General features: G+C 53.7%; 1 protein-coding gene across 17 annotated transcripts in view; it reads left to right on the top strand.

The window, feature by feature from the left end:
- Positions 1-19,440, top strand: part of Megf11 (multiple EGF like domains 11) — a 300,131-nt gene that overhangs the window by 216,811 nt on the left and 63,880 nt on the right. For all 17 annotated transcript variants that reach the window (XR_015446493.1, XM_021237045.2, XM_013076211.3 and 14 more), the window contains 2 exons: positions 16,596-16,842; positions 18,284-18,404. Coding sequence is in view for 16 of the 17 variants with exons in the window: in XM_021237045.2 (XP_021092704.2) it covers positions 16,596-16,842; positions 18,284-18,404 (368 nt within the window). In the remaining variant the exon portion in view is untranslated. The remainder of the gene's footprint in view (positions 1-16,595; positions 16,843-18,283; positions 18,405-19,440) is intronic.

The raw sequence follows: 19,440 nt of genomic DNA, 5'->3' as shown, positions 1-19,440 counted from the left end.
CACTGTTTGCTCTAGATCCTTTTTAAGGAAAATGTTACAAAAATATTTGAAGTCCCCTCTGTGCCCCTTTATGCTGGTGGAAGTCGCATCCTCTCCTTCTCTCCAGGGGTCATCTGTGTGGTCCTGTCAGGGCCAGAAGGGTTCCCACAGAGCTCCATTCCCAAGCCCCACATTTAACAGTGAGAAACCAAGGCCTGGAGGGAGGACTTGACCTAGGGTCTCAGGGGTGGTCTCGGACCCTTCTGTGGCTTTTATCTTCTCTTTAATTGCATCCCAGCTCCTGATGTGGGTGGCATATGGACTAGCATGTCAACTTTACAGGTCTTCGGGTTGTTCTTCAGCCTTCTCACCTCTCTGGTTCTAAGATATTCACTCACCCTGTGCTGCCTATGCAGTATCTGGGAAATCCTAGCCTAGTTCCTTGGCTTACCCACTTTCCACAGGAGAAACCTGAGTCATGGCCAGTATCATTGATTGCCAGTCATTGACCTCCTTGGCAGAGGGTGACGGGCATGGGACTGAGGGGTGGGACTCTGGGGGAAGGGGTGGGGAAGCCTGGGCGGGAATGTGGAGGCCGGGGGATGCTAGGCCCTCAGGCTCCAGGCCTCAAGCCCTAAGTCACCCTGGAGCTGTGAAGGGCTCTAGGCAGGGCAGGATCACTGCAGAGGTTAGGTGGAGATGCGATCAGAGAGTGGGCTGGAAGCGGGAGTCTGGTTGGAAGGACGTCTCGGCCACCTGTAGCCACCTGCAGCTGCACTTTCTCCTGGTGCTGTTGGGTCATTGGGCAGATTCCAGCAGTTCTCAGGTCCCGATGGCGTTTCCCAGGCCAGTGTCACCTCCTCATGCCCCTTCATTCCCAAGGGTAGAAAATTTGTGTTCATAGAGGCACACACCTATATCCTGGCACCTGGGAGGCTGAGGCAGGAGGATCTCTGTGAGTTCAAGGCCAGCCTGGGCTACATAGGCCCTCCAAAACAAAAACAAATTTAAAGGAATGAAAGAAGAAAAAAAATGTGTGTTCATGGGACTTGTGAAGAACATGACAATGAAGGAGAAACGCTCAATGTACCCCAACACACACCTGGCAGGAAAGGCAGTGCCGGGGGTATTGGGATACTCTGTCCTGGCTCGCATCTGTGGTTTAGCTTAGATGCTTCAGCAGAAACAGCCTTAGGCCTCTGGAGGCCCCCAGTTTATCACATGGCCTCAGAAAAATCATTTTTCTTTCTAGGTCTCTGCTTCTTCACCTTAAAGGGGTGAGCTGGACCAGCTAATTGCTAATTGCTAAAGCGTCTGTGGCTCTAATTCCTCACTCTTACATGCTCCTCTTCACCCTGCAAGAGTCACTTACGAGACTTAACCCTGAGGTCTCCAATTTTCTGCTCACCCTGGCCCTCCACAGTCATAATTGCTGTCATTCATAGTGCGCTTACTACGCACTTGGCTCTTTCCATCTTGTGTGCTTATGACAGCGACCTACCAGCTAGGGGTTGTTAGTTTATTTGACAGATGGGGGAAACTGAGGCACATAAAGCTTTAATAACTCACCCAAGGCCACTGCACAAGCGGTGTTGGTCTTTACAGCTCATGCTTTGAATTCTCACACCTTAACACCGCAAGTTCATGCTGGGCCCCCACCACCCTGCCTTCCAAGCTCTCTGTGAGGGGAAACTGGCCAGGGTTCCCCTGAGCTCTGTGAGCGACCAGACCTCACGAAAGCTCTCCTGGGGAGGCCACCTCCTGTTTGTTTGCTGTAATCAGCGGCTTCTCTCTGCAGCCCAGCGATGACAGGTAGCCTGCTGGAACTAACTCCGGTGTTCACTCTGCCTGTGACCCCCCCCCAGTGGCCCCCAGCTGGAGACGGCCTGAGCGGGAGCTCATTAGGCAGAAAAAGCCTGTCTCCCCCGCCCAGATGTAGGCAAGACAGCCCTCCACCGCCACTTCCACATGCAGTGGAGAGAACCCAGCTCACCTGATTCCAAACAACTGGCTTTCAGGCCCCGTTCCACTCCCACCCAGCCCTGAATTCAGTCAGCTGCAGTTAGGTGACTGGGCTCCCCAGCCCCCGACCAGGACCGGAGAGGGGCACAGAGCTCAGAGCCAGGACGCAAAGGCTTCCTGACTGTGGCTGGGTTTATTCTGGCTCCCTTCTCACCAGGCCTGGTTTCCTTTGAAAGTTAAATCCTTTCAAAGGAAAAGGGAAGAAAACCCCACACACTGGCGAGGCCACTGGGGTCTGTGAGCATCGAGCATCCAGTTCCCAGGGCCTCCAGCTGCTCCCCACATCTGTGTCTCACCCTGCACAGCTGCAGCATCTTCACCTGGTCCTCCCATCCGACCCTCTGGGAAGCCACAGGAGATGGGTGGGGCAGAGGAGAGGAGAGATGGCCAGGGAATCTGACCCTTGGTGGTGGCACCATCCTCCCCTTGGCCTGAGAGCATCCAAATTGTTCCAGTTTAAAGAGTGTCCCCTCTTAGTTTTTAAACACCTCTTATACCACCCAGCCGGAGTGGCTCGATACGGGTGTTCAGGTTGTGCACTGCGTAAAGTAGATGTAGAGAAACTTTCCTGGCTGCACATGAGTGGGTGAGGGATGCCAGCCCTCCCAGCAGCAGGTCCTGAGGAGCTGGGAACCTCTCTTAATGCACTGCCTCTACACTCACTGGTGCACATTGCTTGCGGGTTGCTACCATTCCTAACTTCCAAGGTACCCCTGGGCCCCTTCTCTTATGAGCTCTCTGAGGCCAAATTTCTGTCCCCACCCCCAGCTTTATACCTGGGAGCTCAGGGAACCTGGAAGCTGCCTGTCCAGGCCTCCCTGCTGTTCTTTCTCCATGTGCCTGGGCTCATGTGGCTTCCACAGGCCCAGCAGCCTCAGCTCAGGCCACACCTCTGCCTCCTGGGCACACTGTGCACCTCGCCTCTCCTGGCCGCCAGCTCCTGGGCTTCTGGTGTGGTGCCTCCTGTGTCTTTTGTCATGTGCCACTGTGCTACTGGAGGACCTGGGGATAGGAGCTCTGTCCCCCTTTTATCCCTAGCTCCTCTGACGCTTCTCATACACAGTTTGCTGGTGAATTATTCACTGAGCCAACAGGTGTCAACACCGAGCCCATAACACACGCTGGACTGAGTGTTCGGCTGTGTGGCCCGGGGTGTGGGGAGAGCAGACGGTCCCTGCCGTGGCGCTGGCTGTTGACTTCTCCAGGGCTCAGCACTTGCCTCTCCACACCAGGGATGCCGTCTCCTCCAAGGGCATCGCGCCCAGGGCCAGAGGAGGCTGGGAGTGAGGCCAGGGTGGACCCAGAGAGCCAGGGAGAGCTGCCCAGCGCCCTCCCTGAGTGGGTGACCGAGACTCTGCGTGGTATCAACCCCAGAGATGTTTCCCCCCTCCTTCCCTGCCCTTTTCCCCTCCACCCCTTGTTCCTGGAAGCCCCAGTCTGTGTAGGGAATTCCACACCCAATGACTGTCCTGATGGAGTTTATGTCAGGTGATGGCTACAATGACCTATTATTATTATTATTATTATTACTATTATTATTATTTTGGTATCAGGGATTGAACTCGGGACCTTGCACTTTCGAGGCAGGCGGCGGAACCCTGAGTTAAATCCCTGGCCCCATGACCTATTATTATTATTAGCAAGGTTTAAAACAATTTTGTTTTTGCACAGTCCTGGGAACTGAACCCAGAGGTGCTGTACCACGGAGCTACATCCCCTGCCTTTTTGATGTTTTATGTTGGCGCAAGGTCTCACTAAGTTGCCTGGGGAAGGACTCATACTTTTGACCCTCCTGCCTCAGCCTCCACCCGTGCTGGGATTACAGCAGTGCACCACTGTGCCTGGCTGATAATGACCTACTGGTACTTTAAAAGAAATGTTTATTTTCATTAGTACATGCTTGCAGTGCATAATGAGTGAATCCCGATTCTAATTCAGCTACCTAATGAGTTTCCCCTTGCGCATAACGAGTCTTGATGGATGACTTTGTTTATCCATTCTTTGTTTATCTCCACATTTCATGGATGTTTTGTTGAATCTGCTGAACACTTCTCATGGAGTAACAGGGCAACAGCCCTCGCAGTGGGTAAGAGCCTCCCTTTGTAGGGAAAAAGCTAGGACAGAACAGGGAGGTGGCTTCCCAAGGTCACACAGGAGTGGGGACCTCAGCAGAGGCGCAGGCGTTGGGGGCACTTTTAGGCAGAATCTCAAGCCCCAGAGGACCAGCCAGAAGATACCCCGGATGTCCGCTTAATAAAGCCACCTGCTGGCTGGGGATTTAGCTCAGTGGTTTCACCTCCTGCTGCGCAAGCGCAAGGACCCGAGTTTGATCCGTCCCCGGTACCAAAAAACAATAAAGCCACCTGCTGCTGTGGGCCAGGTTTGCCAGCGCCCGGAGCCCTGAGGACCATCAGCTCCTCCTTCCTCGAGTGCTGGCCGTGTTCCTGGCCGAGTGTCAGGGTGGGCAGGTGGGCAAGCTCGGCGGTGGCCCTGGCCTTCCCTGCACCCCCACCCCTCCTTGCTCTGTCACCTCCCCAGCCTCCTGAAGGGGGCGCTGTGATTTAGGAGGGCTCCATTTGCTCTTCTTCAGAGACACCTGGTGACTTGACTCTCTACAGCCCTCCTGCAGGCTCTGTCGCACTGGGCAGAAAAGCAGACTGGTTCATGTTCTCTCTCATAAAAGCAGGCCCTATCTCCTGGGGCCAGTGGGAGTCCCAGGCAATAAACAAAGACAAACATACAAGACAATGATTGTACAATATCAGGTAGAGTTCCTGCTATAACGAAAAGATGAGTCCTCATGGCCCACATATACTAAATCAAGAAAAGAACAGGGCAGCTAGGCACAGTGGTTCATGCTCGTAATCCCAGCACTCAGGAGGCTGAGACAGGAAGATGTCCTGGTTTTCAAGGCCAGCCCAGGCTACATGATGAGCTCAAGGCCAAGCAGTGTCCAAGCAGAGGCCCGAATGAAGGACCCTGTCTGCACCTTGCCTCTCTCTGCCACTGGATGTTACTCCCACCCCATCTCCAGTGTCTGCGCGTAGTAAGTGCTCAGTAAAGGTCACTGAGGGAGTGGACGAGCAGCCAGCTTTCCAGCACTCCCCCACTGCAGCAGAGAGACTTCCCTTGGTGTCAGCTTAGCTGATCTTGGCAGACAGAAGGGCTGTTTGTCACTCACCCTTGGGCCTCCTCTCTGGGGAAGCAGAGGTTGTCACCAGCAGTGATGGATAGCGTGTCCTCTGACTGGCAGGCCAAGCCGGAAGTTGCCATCAGAGTCCCTCTCCTGCTCAGGGGCAAAGACTGTGACATACATAAAAAGACAGTTGAGCAGGGGTGCGTGGAGGACGATGTCTCCCCCCCTTCTGAGGCCCAGGCCAGTGCCAGGAAAGCAGCTCCCCTGTTCTGGGTCTCAGTCTGTCCATCTGTGCAATGGGAATGCCATCTTTGCTGTGGTGATGGAAGCACAGGGGCCTTTGAAGGTCAGAAGTGTTACAGATGAGCAGGGTTACTCTGAATAGTGTGTTTCCTGCAGCATTGAAAGAGTATGCTAGCTACACAAGGACTTGGAAGAATACTAAAGAATTCAGGGCCTTTGCACTTGAGTAGCATCCTCAGTCCTTTTTTCATTTTTTGAGACAGTGTCTTGCTAAGTCACCAAGTTGCCCTGCCTGGGCTTGAACTTGGGATCCTCCTGTCTCCGCCTTCCAAAGTGCTGGGATTACGAGTGTGCACTACCGCACTTGGCTCAAACTTTCGTTTCTTGTGTGTGTTTTGCAAATCCCATTGATGCCTACAAATCAGTGGTCGCCTGAGAGGAAAACTCCAGGGCATGTGTATTGATCAACAACTACATCTCGTGTCTGATGGGCTCTGCATGCGTCAGCTGCTGCTGTCCCAGGCACAGCCAGCAGGCCCTGCGGCAACCACACAGCCTGCAAGTGCCCTCCTTACTGATCAGCATTTTGAACATTGTCCTTGGTCATATTTACCATTCCCTGGTCCCTGGTCCTTCAGTAGCACGGTAGCCCTTGGGAACCCACAGAATTCCCCAAGGAGACAAAAGGACTAGACTCGTGCGCAGCCAGGGTCCCCAGGGAAGCACCCTGCATGCCTGTCCCCTCTCCTCGTGCAGCCCTGTGCTCTGTGGGCCACAGCCCAGCCATGTTCCAGGCCAAGCAAGATGAGAAATCGAAAGTAAGTGCTTAGGGTTGCCCTAAAAGAGCAGCCTCAGGCCAGGGAGTTAGCTCAGTGGATCCAGCCCTTGCCTTGTAAGCTCAAGGTCCCAAGTTCAATTCCTGGTACCAAAAAAAAAAAAGCAACCTCGACAGAGCCGTGACAGCCACGTGCTGTGGCTGAGGACCCCTCCCTCCCACGCAGCAGCGTGGAGATGAGAGTCAGTGTTGTCACATTGTCATGGTGACTCCGGGTCCTACGCACAGTACGTAAGCCACACTCGGTTAGGATCTGTTCTGCCTGTGGAGGGTTGGAAAACAGCTAACAAAGCAAGACAAGTCCTTCCCCTTGGCAGAGGAGCGGAGGTCTGTGCTTCATTTGGTGAGCAGCTGCCCTCCGAAGCCCTTGGCTGTCCTCCACACACACAGCTTCCCCACTCTGAATTCTCCCTCCTTTGCCATGCTCTATCTACTCCCCATCCGACTCTCCGCCCCATTCCCCACCCATCAAATCCTGTCCCTCCTTCATGACCCTGTATCAAATCCTGTTTCTTCTGAGAATCCTGTGAGGCAGTTTAACCCCTTCCCTGGCCCTCTCCCAGGCTGCCCGTGGCTACTGCTGCTGCTCTCCAGGTGCCTGGCCGTGCCCACCCTGTGGGGCGAGGATGGGCCAGGCCCTCCCAGCGTGCCCTCCACTCTGCTGGTCCTCAATAAAGGCCATGCTGACCCTGAGCACTTGCAGGCTTTGGGCCCTGCCCTTCCAGAAGAAGAGTAGCTGGGTCTTGAATTCCTCTTGTCAGGACAATCGGGGGAGCTTGAACTGGAAAGCTAGAGGGAAGATAGGAAAGGACTCCAGCCTAGGTAGCTGGAGGGCGTGCACTTGATTCAGGGGTTCAGACGGGTTCACCCCCAAAAGGTGGGAGGCCAGCTTTTCGAGGTGGCCTGGGGTCCGATTGGTGATGATTATCACAGCCCTGGTGTCATGGCTCTGGAATCTTTATGGCTGAGGGAGGGACGGTTCCCTTCCAGGAGAGGACTGTCTGTCTGTGGGGGTCTCAGTCATGTGGGCTCCACCTTCCCTGGAATCCAGGGGATCAGAGGTTCAGGATGGTGGCTGGAGGCTTCCAGTATGCCTGAATGTCCCTGAAAACCTCCTATCTTGGTGTCCTCAGCCTTGAAGGAGATGAGATCAAGTAAATCCGAGTCTAACTAACCTCGTGTGGCAGCTCCTAGACAGGTGCTCACTCCCTCAGTGGTCAGTGTACCCAGGCTCACAGCTGAGGGATCTCACCCAAGTTACAGTCTCAAGGCTGAAACTGGAGGTCAAGCTTCATTCTGCTTTTAGTTACCTGTTGGGCATCTGTACGCCCAAGTGAAGGTCATGGTTCAGCAAGAATGGTTTTTAAGTCCTTGGCTGTCCCAGGAGAAAACACAAATCATGCTTCTAATGAGCAGCAGCAAGTGTCCGGGGTTCTCCCTGTCCCCCACCACTGTGATGACCCCCTACTATGTCATAGCTGTGTCACTCCCAGGATGAGCCGCATGAGGTGGACAACAGCAGGTCCCTCCTGCCTGACCCACAGCCCTGTTCTGACTGGCACTTAATCTGGGTGCCAGATCCAAAGGATCCTGGCATCTTTCCCTCTGCCTGGTGCCCGTGAACTCACTGACTCGCCGCTCTACCTCCTCCTCAGTCACCTCAGCTCGAAGATGCTCTGTGTGCCTCTGCTTCCTGCCTGGTCTCCATGGGGATCCTCCCGTGGCCTGCAGTGCCCAACAGGAAGCTTCTTCAGGCCCCAGGCCCTTTGACTGCAGTCCACGAGCAGCCATCGCAGTGCAGGCAGCGCTGGGAGAGCGCAGAGAAGGGATGACCGTGTAGTAAGTCAGGAAATCTCTCTGAAGAACTTCCTGGCCCAGAGAAATGACATAGCTACTGGGAGAGACCACGCTTTCACACACGTTCCCCTCTGTTAGCTGCTTAATCCTCGATCCATGTACGAACCCACAGAAAACACGGCGGCCAGGGAGCTGTGGAAAAGAGAAGCCGAGAGCCCCGTGATCCAGCCCACCCCTCTGAGACACAGGAGACCTTGAGACTGTGCTGTCACAGCCTGGTCCCGTGTCCCTGTGGTCCCCACCCAGTCTGAGTCAGCTTGGGAACAGTGAAAGGCCGTGGCCATCGTGGCCATAGAGCGGTGGTGACCGGCCACACCGGGAAACCCCTGTCGGGCCTGTGGGGTCCCTGCTGCCTTTGAAAGGCTGTTCCAAAGCCGGGGCTTCCTTTGTGCACAGCCCTGGTTTATGAGGCTTAGGCAAATTGGGGAGATAAGCGGTCTTTGGGGCTGCAAGCTTCAAAGGCAGCGGAAGGCGAAGATCAGAGGGATCGGGCAGCGGAGCTGGTCCTGTCAGGGCCTGGGGGGCAACTCCTGAGAGGCCTACTTGTCCCCCACAGGGCCCCCCAGCCGGTTGCTGGAGGCAAAGAGGCAGAGCTGCCAGGGTCACTGAGGTGTGTTTATCTCAGAGACAGGTGGCCGGAGGCAGAGGCTGGAGGTGGGCACCTGAGTCCCAGCGGGAGACCAGAGCAGAGCAGGGAATGACCCCCAGAGACCGGAGACTGTGACTTTCTGATCACACAGCCGACCCCTGGCCCGGCTCCTGGGCCTCGCCTCCCTCCTGCCTCTCACCTGGGACCTGGACAGGCTGCCTCCCTCTCTGGGGCCCTGAACCACTTCTCAGCAGGACAGCACGGGTATAAAGGAGCTCCGGAAGCTGCGCATGGTGGAGTACACCTGTGATCTCGGCTCGCAGGAGGCTGAGGCAGAAGGATTCTCATGAGTTTGAGGCTAACTTGGGCTACATAGTGAGTTCAAGTTCAGCCAGAACTGCATAGGGAGACCCTGTCTCAAAAAAAGTAAAATTTACAAAATAAAAGTAAAATAAATAGATAACAGAAAGGCTGAGGATGTAGCTCAGTTTGAAGGCCCTGCATTCAATCCTACTCCCCACCCTCCCCGAGAAAACCCAAACCAGTTCCAAACTCAGCTCCGTGAGCCCCTGGGGCCCTGCTGCTCACTGTCCCTGCGCGGGCAGCACCCTGGCTGGGAGGAGGCCAGGGGTGGGTGCCCGCCCACACCTGAGCCAGCTCCTCCCCTTTAGAACAGAGACCACCAACCCTCCTGGGGGCCTGTGGGGGTGGGGCGCTGCCAACAGCCACAGTGCGCAGGGCGGCCCCACAGCGAGGAGTTTCCCGTCTCCACCTGTGGACTGACTTAGTGACTTAAAGGCTCCTGAAGCTCAGTTCTCCCAGCTGGAAAATGGGGTGACAGTCCCACCTCATGTGTTTACCCAGGTCCTCTTTGGAACAGGCAGGGCTCAGCGAAATGGCCCACTGGAGAGTGCAGCTGGCCCCCGCTGGGCGCTCAGGGCCAGGCTTTCCCACAGGCCGGTTCTCTGCGCTTGATCCCCACCCCCCTAGGACACGAGAGCCTCAGTCTCCTCTCCGAGTCTTGGGAGAGGCACTCGTGAGCCTAATGCCGAGGAAGTAACACATGTAATAAATAGACCACCACACGCTAATGGTGCATCATTAGGGTCCTGTGCCATCAGCATCTTCCAGGCTCGGGGACTGTGGCAGGAGGCTTGGGTTTTAATCTTTGGCACCTTGGTCTATTAATATTTAACTCCAGCCATCTACTAGGTGGAAAGACAGGAACAGGAGTGGTCGCCCAGCTCAGAGCCTGGGTAACCACCTTGAATTTGTCTTTTCCACAAACAAACACACCTCCCACCCTGGCCCCTCTGGCCCATTTCTCAAATGGGGACATTTAACAACAGGGCATAGAATGGCACAGAATTAGCACCGGAAGAGATCCCGGGATTTTCTTACCCGTGTTTCGGAATGGGGCCCCCACTGGAATTTGGGGAACCCGCATGCATGAATGTCCCTGGTCATTTGTGACAACCTAACTGCCTTCCCCCACTTCCAGATGCCTTCTTGAGGAGGGTTACCCCTCTGGGCCAGAACCACCAACCCAAATCTGTCATTTTACAGGTGTAAAAAGGGGGGCCCAGAGAGGGTGTGGGGCTGCAAAGATCGCACAGCACCGGCTCTGACTCACCCTTGGATACTCCTTCAGAACTGTAGCTCAGGCCTGGAAAAAGTGGAAAGGCTCAGCCGTGAAGAACTTAACTATGCTTTTATTGGGGCAAGTCAGTTGACAAATGGCCTGGCTCCCTGGGAAGTCACTTTATTTATCAGCTGGAGTGGTTTCAGATGGCGGCTATTCCATCTCTGCCTCCGTGCCTGCTGCTTTATGGACTCTGGAGCAAACCCGAGGCTGTCAGCACCTCCTCCTCCCTTGTAGGAAGATGAGGGCCGTGGCCCACTTCTGGGAGGGGTCCCAGGCCTGGCCGCAGGCAGCGCAGGGTCAGGGCCCTCTCTGGACTCCTGTCTCCCTCTCAGGACTCCTGTCTGCAGCATGGGATGGCCAAGCTTCCTTACCCAGCATCCCACTGGCCACTTCCTGGAGGGCCCTTGAGAACAGAGGCCATGGGAGGAAAGGGTCTCTTGTCTGGAGAGCTTTTCAGATGACTTTGGCTTGGGCCCTGGCCACCTTTGAGTGTTCAGTGAAATCAGAGCAGTCCAGGGTGATCGGGGCAGTACTTGAAGCCACCTGGAGGGTGCTAATGTACAGCCAGGCTGAGGGTGCTATCCAGGGAAGTGAACTCCTGCAGCCGTGGGCCAGGTGGCACTTGGTATCTGGGAGCCAGGCTGGCCAGGGCCCCATCAGTGCTGCAGATGGCTCTCCCTCTGCCCAGCCAGGAGGGCTGTGCAGGAGCAGGGACAGCAGAGGCAGTCAAAAGTGAGGACACGCCCCAGCTCAGGGGGACCCCAGGGCTGATGGAAGAGGCTGGACACAAGACCCCCAAACTAACACAGAAGTGGTGACAGACTAAACAAAGCAAAAAATGACCCAATGATTGTTCCTAATAAAGAAAAGTCAATAAAGGCACAAAAATGTATTAGTTGGCCTAAGGTTCAATCCCCACCACCACACAATAAACTTTTTGATTTGTGCTTTTAATAAATGATCCTCGAGCCAAGGATGGTGGCCCATGTTATAATCTCAACTACATGGGAGGCTGAGACAGGAGGATCATAAATTCAAGGCCAGCCTAGGCAACTTAGCAAGACCCTGTCTCAAAAATTTTAAAAGGCTGGTGGTGTACCTTTGTGGTAGAGCATGTGCAAGAACCTAGGTTCAATCTCTAGTAGCAAAAATAAAAATAATCCTTAGGAACTTAAAAAGACATGTGGCCTAAGAGAATAGTTCAGTGATAGAGCACTTGTCTACCAAGTATGAGGTCTGGTTTTGATCTCCAATACTGGAAAAAATATACTCCTATGCTAGTGTTCATGGCAGTATTAATCACAATGTCCAGAGGTGAAAACAACCCATGTGTCCATCAACAGGAATGGATAGGCAAAATGTAGTGTAGTCATACAATGGAATATTGCTCAGTCATGAAAAAGAATGACAACATGAATAAACCTTGAAGAAATTATGCTAAATGAAATAAGCCAAATATGAAAGACTGATAGGGTATGATTCCATTTGAATGAAGTATTTAGGACAGACAAATTCAGAAAGAAAGAAAATTAAAGTATACTAGTAGCTAAGGGGAGAGAGTGGAGGGTTACTGATTAATTGGTTATAGTTTCTTTTTGGGGTGATGGAAAGGTTTGAAAATAGTGGTTTTAATGTGTACATGCTGTGAATGTAATTAATGCCACTGAATTGTACACTTAAAATGATTAACATGAAAAATCTGTATTATATGTATTTTTAACATGATAGAAAATTTCTAATAAAACAATAAATAAGTTATCTTAAGTGAAGAGAATAAAATGATGGGTGTTCTGGCTTGTATCTAGATGTCTTCCAAAGCCTCGTGAGGTCATAAGTGGGGCTTTTTGGAGGTGGCTGGATCTAGGGTATGTGACGCTGGGATTAAGGATGTGATGCTGGGGTTGATTCATGACATGATGATAGGATTAAAGGGTGAGGGCAGGTACCCTGGGTAAGATATAAGGGACAGAAAGAGCTGTGGCCGTGGCTTGTCTTGTTGCTTGCTTGCTTTGCTGTCTTCTGCCTACCATGAACTGTTTCTCCTCTGCAATGCCCCTCTGCCATGCCACCCTGCCTTGGAAACAGCCAACTATGGACTGAAGCCTCTATGAGCTGTGAACTAATATACCTTTCCTCCATTAACTTTGGTTGTTGAGTATTTTGTCTCAGCAACAAGAAACTAAGTAACTAAGACAATGGGAAATAGCATCCATTGCAGAAAACTGGGACCCCCTGAACCCATCACTGCATAAAGTGCTTTGGAAAGTGACCCTGTGCTCTCCCCACTGGATGGACCAGGGTGGCTGCTGGCTCCCTTCCATCAATGCCAGGCCGCACCCAGCAGGACAGCAAGTGTTAGCAGACTCCCGCTCACTCCCCAGCTGCATGGCCTGGGACAAGTTATTTAACCTGAGCCTCTCTTCCATATGTGCAAGAAAGGAATAATGATAACATTAGCCACAATAACTGAGAAGATCTACTTCCTGCCTTTCCCTCCTGTCCTGGCCTGAAGTCACCACAGAATCAACTGTAGTTACAAATCAGAATGCTCGTCCCTGCTGAAGTTGGTGGTGAAGAGTCACACCCTGAGGGGAACCCAGGAACACACAGGCCTACATCCCAGAGCCCATGGGGTCAGCAGGGAAAGGGCCGAGCTGCCAGGCCACACACTTCCGGGTACCCTTTAAACTGTCAGTAGCTTCCCAGAGAAATAGAGCCACTTGAAAAATCAGCCGAAGCCAGATGTAATTAGGAATGAGAGCCTGTGGCAGCCAAAAGCAGCCAAACTGTGGGAGGGTGATGACAGTCCCAGGCCAAACTGAACAGTGGTCCAGTTACCTATGGAACAATGCAACACTCTGTTGTAATTGTAATGATGATGGTTTTCATTTGCCTTCTGCAGAGGAAATAATTGACTCACTGCCGCTCTGCCTCATTTCTCTGTCCCTGCCGGGGACTGAGGTGTTTCTAAATAACTGAAGTTTATCCCTGCAATCCCTAACATTTTCTCCCCATTGAATTGCTCTGGGGACAGATCTCTCCGGACTGGATTACACACTTCCCTGCTTCTCTAATCAGAATATTCTAAACTGAGTGCAGCCTTTCCTTGTCACTTTCCACACAAGGGGCTGTTTGCCCCTGTATTTATGGCTCTATGGAGCTTTACTTTTTTTCAGTCGACAAATGTTTTCTGTTTATTGCCGCCGTTTCTCACTCACAGAACAGCCCTTGCTACCTATTTTTAGGCGCCTCATCAAACATGCAGACACAAGCACACATACATGTGTACACACACTCACACACCAGTCTATGGTGAGAAACCAGTGTCGGGCCCAGAGAGCATGTTTCCGGCCTCCCTGCACACCCCTCGTTACAGCACCAGGTCGGATGCTCCTGGGTTAAACACACGCGAGCATGATTTTGCCTCCTGCCGGGTTCTGAGGGTGCCAAGGAGAATGGAGCTCACCCAGTCCGCAGAGCAGAGCCATGTGCCTGGGCTGCTGCCAGCACAAACTGGCCTTGGGCCCTGCAATTCAGGGCAGCGAGTGTAGCCCAGGGAACCAAGGGAATTTCTTGCTCTGGATTCTGAGGCTGTTCACAGTGCAGAGCAGAGAGGAGGAGGCAGTTTCTGTGGTGTCCCTGGCCTTTGCTTTGCAGCTGCCGTCTGTCCCCAGTGCCACCTCCTTGATTTATCCTCCAGCTCATGGCCTGTTTCCCGACAGCGGAGGACCAGAAGCAGAAGATCTGGGCCTGCCCTTGCTTTAACCTCGGACAGTCACTTAGCTCTCTGGCTCTTTATCTCCCCATCTGCAAAATGGGGAAATAATAAAGTCAAAATCGCAAGGTTCTACAGATTCAGGGTTTTTTTGTTTTGTTTTATTTTGTTTTGGTACTGGGCATTGAACTCAGGACCTTGTGCTTGCAAGGCAGGTGCAGCACCACTGAGCTAAATCCCTGGCCTCAGATTCAGTTTTGTTAATGTAGGTAAAACTTCCAAGATAGTGCCTGCCATTCAAAATGAGATCATCAGTACAATGGAGTCATTTCATACGTACAATAAATTTATGTCAACCACATGTATTTGGCAACAAAGAAAAGATAGAGAAATGCTATAGCCAGGGGTGGTGGTACACACCTATAATCCCAGCACTCAGGAGGCTGAGGCAGGAGTATTCCTATGTGTGTGAGGCCAGCCTGAACTACATAGTTTGTTTTGTCTCAAAACAAACAAACAAAAATGCTACAGTTGGTAATTCTTCTAATCTTTCCACTCCCTGGGTCTGTGTCCTGGAGAGAGAGTGGAGTGGGAGACCTGGGCTGCCCCTCACTCTCTGTCCTGTGAGCCTCTGTCAGTGTGAGTGGGTGTTGTCACTAGAAAGGGACATGGCTTCTGCCTTACTATGACACCAGGTAGACAATTTGGGATGAGATCATTGGGCCACCATGGCCTGGCCACCATGGGTCAGCTGAGTTTGTTGAGTGACTATCTGGGCACAGATGAAGAAGAGAGGGACCAAGATAGAGTGATGGGGATGCCAAGACTTGGTGGTTCTGTTTGTTAAGGGATGACAGACTGACTGCTTGACCCTACCAGCTAGTGGGAGGGATATGTGGAGATCGGCAGGCTGATGGAGTGATCCTTCCACCAACTCTTTAGTTCCCAATATCCCACAGCCTCATTGGCCACACTGAACCTTGCACTCCCCTCTATGCACAGCACTGGAGTGCCACTGTGCCTTCGATCATACTGAGCCTACCCTGGTGGCACCTTCCCACTCCCACTCTCTGTGTCTTAGTCACTTCCCCATCACTGGAACAAAATACCCAATATCCACAACTTAAAGGAAGAGAGGTTTATTTTGGCTCACTGTGTTTAGAGGGGTCAGTCCACGGTCGGCAGGCTCCAAGGTACGGTATGGTAGAAGGCTCTATGGGAGGACAGCTGCTCATCCCATGGCAGCGAGGAAGCAGAGAAAAAAGGGAGGAGCTGGGGACAAGAATATACTTTTCCAGGAATGAACCCACTGATGAGTATAGCGCCCCAAAGATCCAATCACCTTCCAAATGCACGGGACCTTTGGGGGACATTTTCAATCTAAATCTAATAAATACTCTGAGTACCTAAACCCCAGAAACCTGGGCAGCAAAGATCAAGTGATCATCTGCTGATCATCTCTGTGACTTCAGGCAGTAAGCAGGGTAATGAAACTTTCCAGCTCACCCAGGACTGAGAGACTTCCCAGAACATGGGACTTTGAGTGCTGAAAGTAAGACAGATGGCCTCCCTTTCAGGCAGCCGAGTGAGCCATCTCTCACAGCCCACTGGAGATGCCTTCTCTCCAAGGAAGCTGTGCCCGGTCTCCTTAGCTGGGAGGAATCTTTCCCTCTGCTGAACTTCTAGCACATTACTTCTGCCTCCCCATGCCCGAACTCCATACCCGACCCCCACTCCAGAATTCACATCAGTGAGGCTGCACTTTGCAGACATCTTTGTGTCCTGGTGGCACCAAGTGAGGTCGCCTCCTGGGCTCAGCCCCTTTCTTCAGCTGTAGTGTGAATTTCTGCAAAGCTGATTCAGCTATCACTCTTTGAAACGTTTAATTACATGTAAAGATCTTGCAGGCTGTCTGTCACCTCCCAGGGAAACATTTCTTTTTCCGGCTCCTTCTGAAGCTAACAGCTTGGGAAGTAATGAAATTGAACTGAAGATGAGGTGATCAGGGGCCGTAGGTATTACTGAAAGGAAAAAAGAGACCAGAAGGATGAGAGGAAGATGGAGTCAGGGGAGGGATAGGGAGTTAGAAGAATTGTTCCCAAAGCAAGAGACAGATGAGAAAAACTAAGGAGTGCTGTGGGGAGAGAGGAAGAGGCAGGACAGACAGAGAAATGGGAGCCGGGCTGAGCTATGGAGGGACTAAGAAGAGCACCAGGGAGGGTCACAAAGAGGGCTGGCAGGTGGGGAGGGGACAGGCCTGGCTGAGAGCACAGAGAATGACAACCACCGAGCGAATCAGCTGTGACCCCGGTTCCGCAGCAGGAGAGGGCCTACGGTGGCAGAGGGACTTGAGGGGCCCTGAAGCTGCTCGAGGCAGCGAGTCGTCCCCAATGTCAGCTGCTGCATCTCTGGGCGGCCCGGTGGAAGAGCTGCCGGGCAAAGCATCCACCCGGACACCCCACGGCCTCCACCAAGGAGGGAGAGCGGACACGGGGAGGCCGGACGGGCGTCAGTTCCGACCCAGTTCCCAGGCCAGCCCTGGAGACCCTTTAGCCCTCCCATGCTCTCTTGCAGGCTGCGACAGTGACCACTGGGGACCCCACTGCAGCAACCGGTGCCAGTGCCAGAACGGAGCCCTGTGCAACCCCATCACCGGGGCCTGCGTGTGCGCCGCCGGCTTCCGCGGGTGGCGCTGCGAGGAGCTCTGCGCTCCTGGCACCCACGGCAAGGGCTGCCAGCTGCAGTGCCAGTGTCACCATGGCGCCAGCTGCGACCCCCGCACCGGCGAGTGCCTCTGCGCGCCCGGCTACACCGGTGTCTAGTGAGTACCGCGGGGGCGGGGCCGGATGGGGCGTGGTTACGGGCGGGCAGGGGGGCGGGGCGTGGTTAAGGGTGGGGCGGGTCTGGGTGGGTGGCCGTTGAAGGGCGGGGTTGGAGAAAGGGTGGGCGGGGAGATCAGGGATGGGGCGGGGAAGGGGCGGGGCCTATCCAGCTGTGGTCCTTTAGTTCCCTTCGTGAGTTCCTAGAGCAAGGGAGGGTGGCGGGAGCAGAAGGAAGTTCTGGGTGGTCCGGGCTGTGACACAAGCACTCTGATCCCAAGTCCAGCAGAGTCTCGTCCATGTGGGATCTCAGGCCCTGCAGTAACTGGTCCCGCCAGCAGAGGGGCTCATTAAACACCTCCGGGGGGCCTTCCTGGTGACACCCCCACCCCACCCCAAGTGAGCCTGGATTTCTCTTGCCTCATGCCCCTAGGCACCTCCCTTGTGGGCTAGGGAGGTGGTGAGAGCCCAGGACGTATATCATGCAGATTGGCACGTTTACTGTGCCTGTTCTTTCCTTTCTGTCCTCGGAACCCACCAGCCCCTCACCCCAGCTCCCTGGAGAGTCCCCACTGACCAGGCCTCTGAGGCCGCTCAGTTGAGACCCTCTCCTGGGCGAATTTGAAAGGGTCTGTGGCCTCTCCTACAGCCCAGATCCCGCAGGGATATCCTGGATGGAGGGCGTCCCCTCCCTAGTGCCCACTCCCAGGATCCTTTGAGCTGGAGGCCAGGCCATTGGGAGAAGACCCAGGCTAAGATCCCATGAGCACCTTCCTAGCGCGGGTAGAGACAAAGGAGCCAAGTCACTCCCTTCCCTCCTTCAACTGTAAGCGCCATAACACCCTAAGGATTGCCTGGGTTTAAATTTAGGACCACCCTATTGATTACCCAGGTTTAAGCCTAGGAGGTCCTGAAGACTGCTGACATCAGAGAGAGCCAGACAGTGGGAGACGCCTTGGAGGAAGCCTGAATTATCGAACTCCTTTTTTTTTCCTTCACACTTGAGTCCCTTGATCCTTTTTTCCCTTCATCCTTCTCCCTGTTCCTGCTGCCATCCTGTGATCTTCAATAAATCTAGCTACTTACTACATACTATGAGGTGTATGCTTGGCAAGTCTTTCCTTGTCGTACACAAGAACCTGGACTATTTTGGGCCCACTCCACTGTAACACTTCCACCCACAGTATCAGGGGGCCGGCCAGAGGCTGGAAGTGACAAGCCCTAGAGTGGCCTCTCTTCACACTGGAACACAAGTCATCCCACAGTAATTTGGCCCAAGCACGGTGCATGCCAATGTATTACACCTGGGCCCTGCTGCCCCCTCCTGGCAGGGGCTGGGCTGCATCTCAGCGGATCAGTGACACAGTGATTCCTAGGGAGCCCTGGCATGTTGGGGCACCGTCTGAATGCTGCTGTACCTAATACCGCTGCTTCTCCCTGCAGCTGTGAGGAGCTGTGCCCCCCTGGGAGCCATGGTGCTCATTGTGAGCTGCGCTGCCCCTGCCAGAATGGGGGCACCTGCCACCACATCACTGGCGAGTGTGCCTGCCCTCCAGGATGGACGGTAGGTGACTCCCCCGGGTCTGGGTGGAGCTTTGCAGGAGATCTAAGCCTCCCTCATACATGCCTTGATGGGCTAAGCTCTTCTCCCACCTTGAGTACCCACCCCACTTATGGTCCCAAGCCATGCTTGGTGCTGTGGACCCAGCTTTGAATCCCAGGCCTTCCATCTAAGTGCTGTGTGACCTCAGGCAAATTACTTAACAGAGCTGGTGTAACACAGTAAGGTGGCCATGGCTGTGGGATCCTCAGCGGAGACCACGTGTGTCCCAAGGAACTGATGCAGGCTACAATGTTTGGGTTTTTTTGTTTTATTTCTGGTACTGGGGATTGAACCCAGGGCCTCTGGGCTGAACTATATCGCAGCAATTTTTACCTTTTGTTTTGAGACAGGGCCTTACTAAGTCACCCAGGCTGGGCTTGAATTTAATGATCCTCTTGTCTCAGCCTCCCAGAGTGTTGGGATTACAGGCGTCCCCCAGGCTTACAATTGCTTATTTTATGCCCTGGATGCACAGACTCCCCACAAGCCTCCTTTCAGCCATCTGCCTCCATCTGCCAGCGCCTCTTGGACAGCCCCATCCTGGAGCTGCAAGGCCGCTGATCAGGCTTTCCTGGGGTGCACCCTGCCTCTGTGTACCCAGCCACATGACCCACTTCGGGGGAACTCAGTGGCACCAGGGCTGCCTCCCCCCTGGGGCTGAGGCCAGAGCTGCTGGGCAGAAGCAGGCTATTTCAGAGGGCTGTGGGCACAGGGGTCACTGAGGCAGCAGGAGTGGGCCCAGCTGCAGGCATGGTGGGACATTTCAGAGCAGGAAAGGACTTTTTGGAGCAGCCTATCCAGCAGGACCAGACTCTGCTACACAGCAGGAGGGGGCCAGCAGGTTAGGATCTGCATTTGCAAATAATCCATCAAGACTCTAAGGTCTCCTTCCACCTTCGACCAATGCTTTGGGTTCTCAGGGGTGAGGATGTGGCTGGCAGTCTAATAATTAAGACTCTGGCTCCCACACCACCCCCACTTCTCCATCTTAATTAAT

Source organism: Heterocephalus glaber, unplaced genomic scaffold (genome assembly GCF_053883595.1).
Source record: "Heterocephalus glaber isolate CG9 unplaced genomic scaffold, H.glaber_assembly_v1.0 deba00001689, whole genome shotgun sequence".
Lineage (NCBI taxonomy): Eukaryota > Metazoa > Chordata > Mammalia > Rodentia > Bathyergidae > Heterocephalus > Heterocephalus glaber.
Note: the sequence above shows the minus strand (reverse complement) of the source record. Positions and strands in the feature narration are given on the sequence as shown.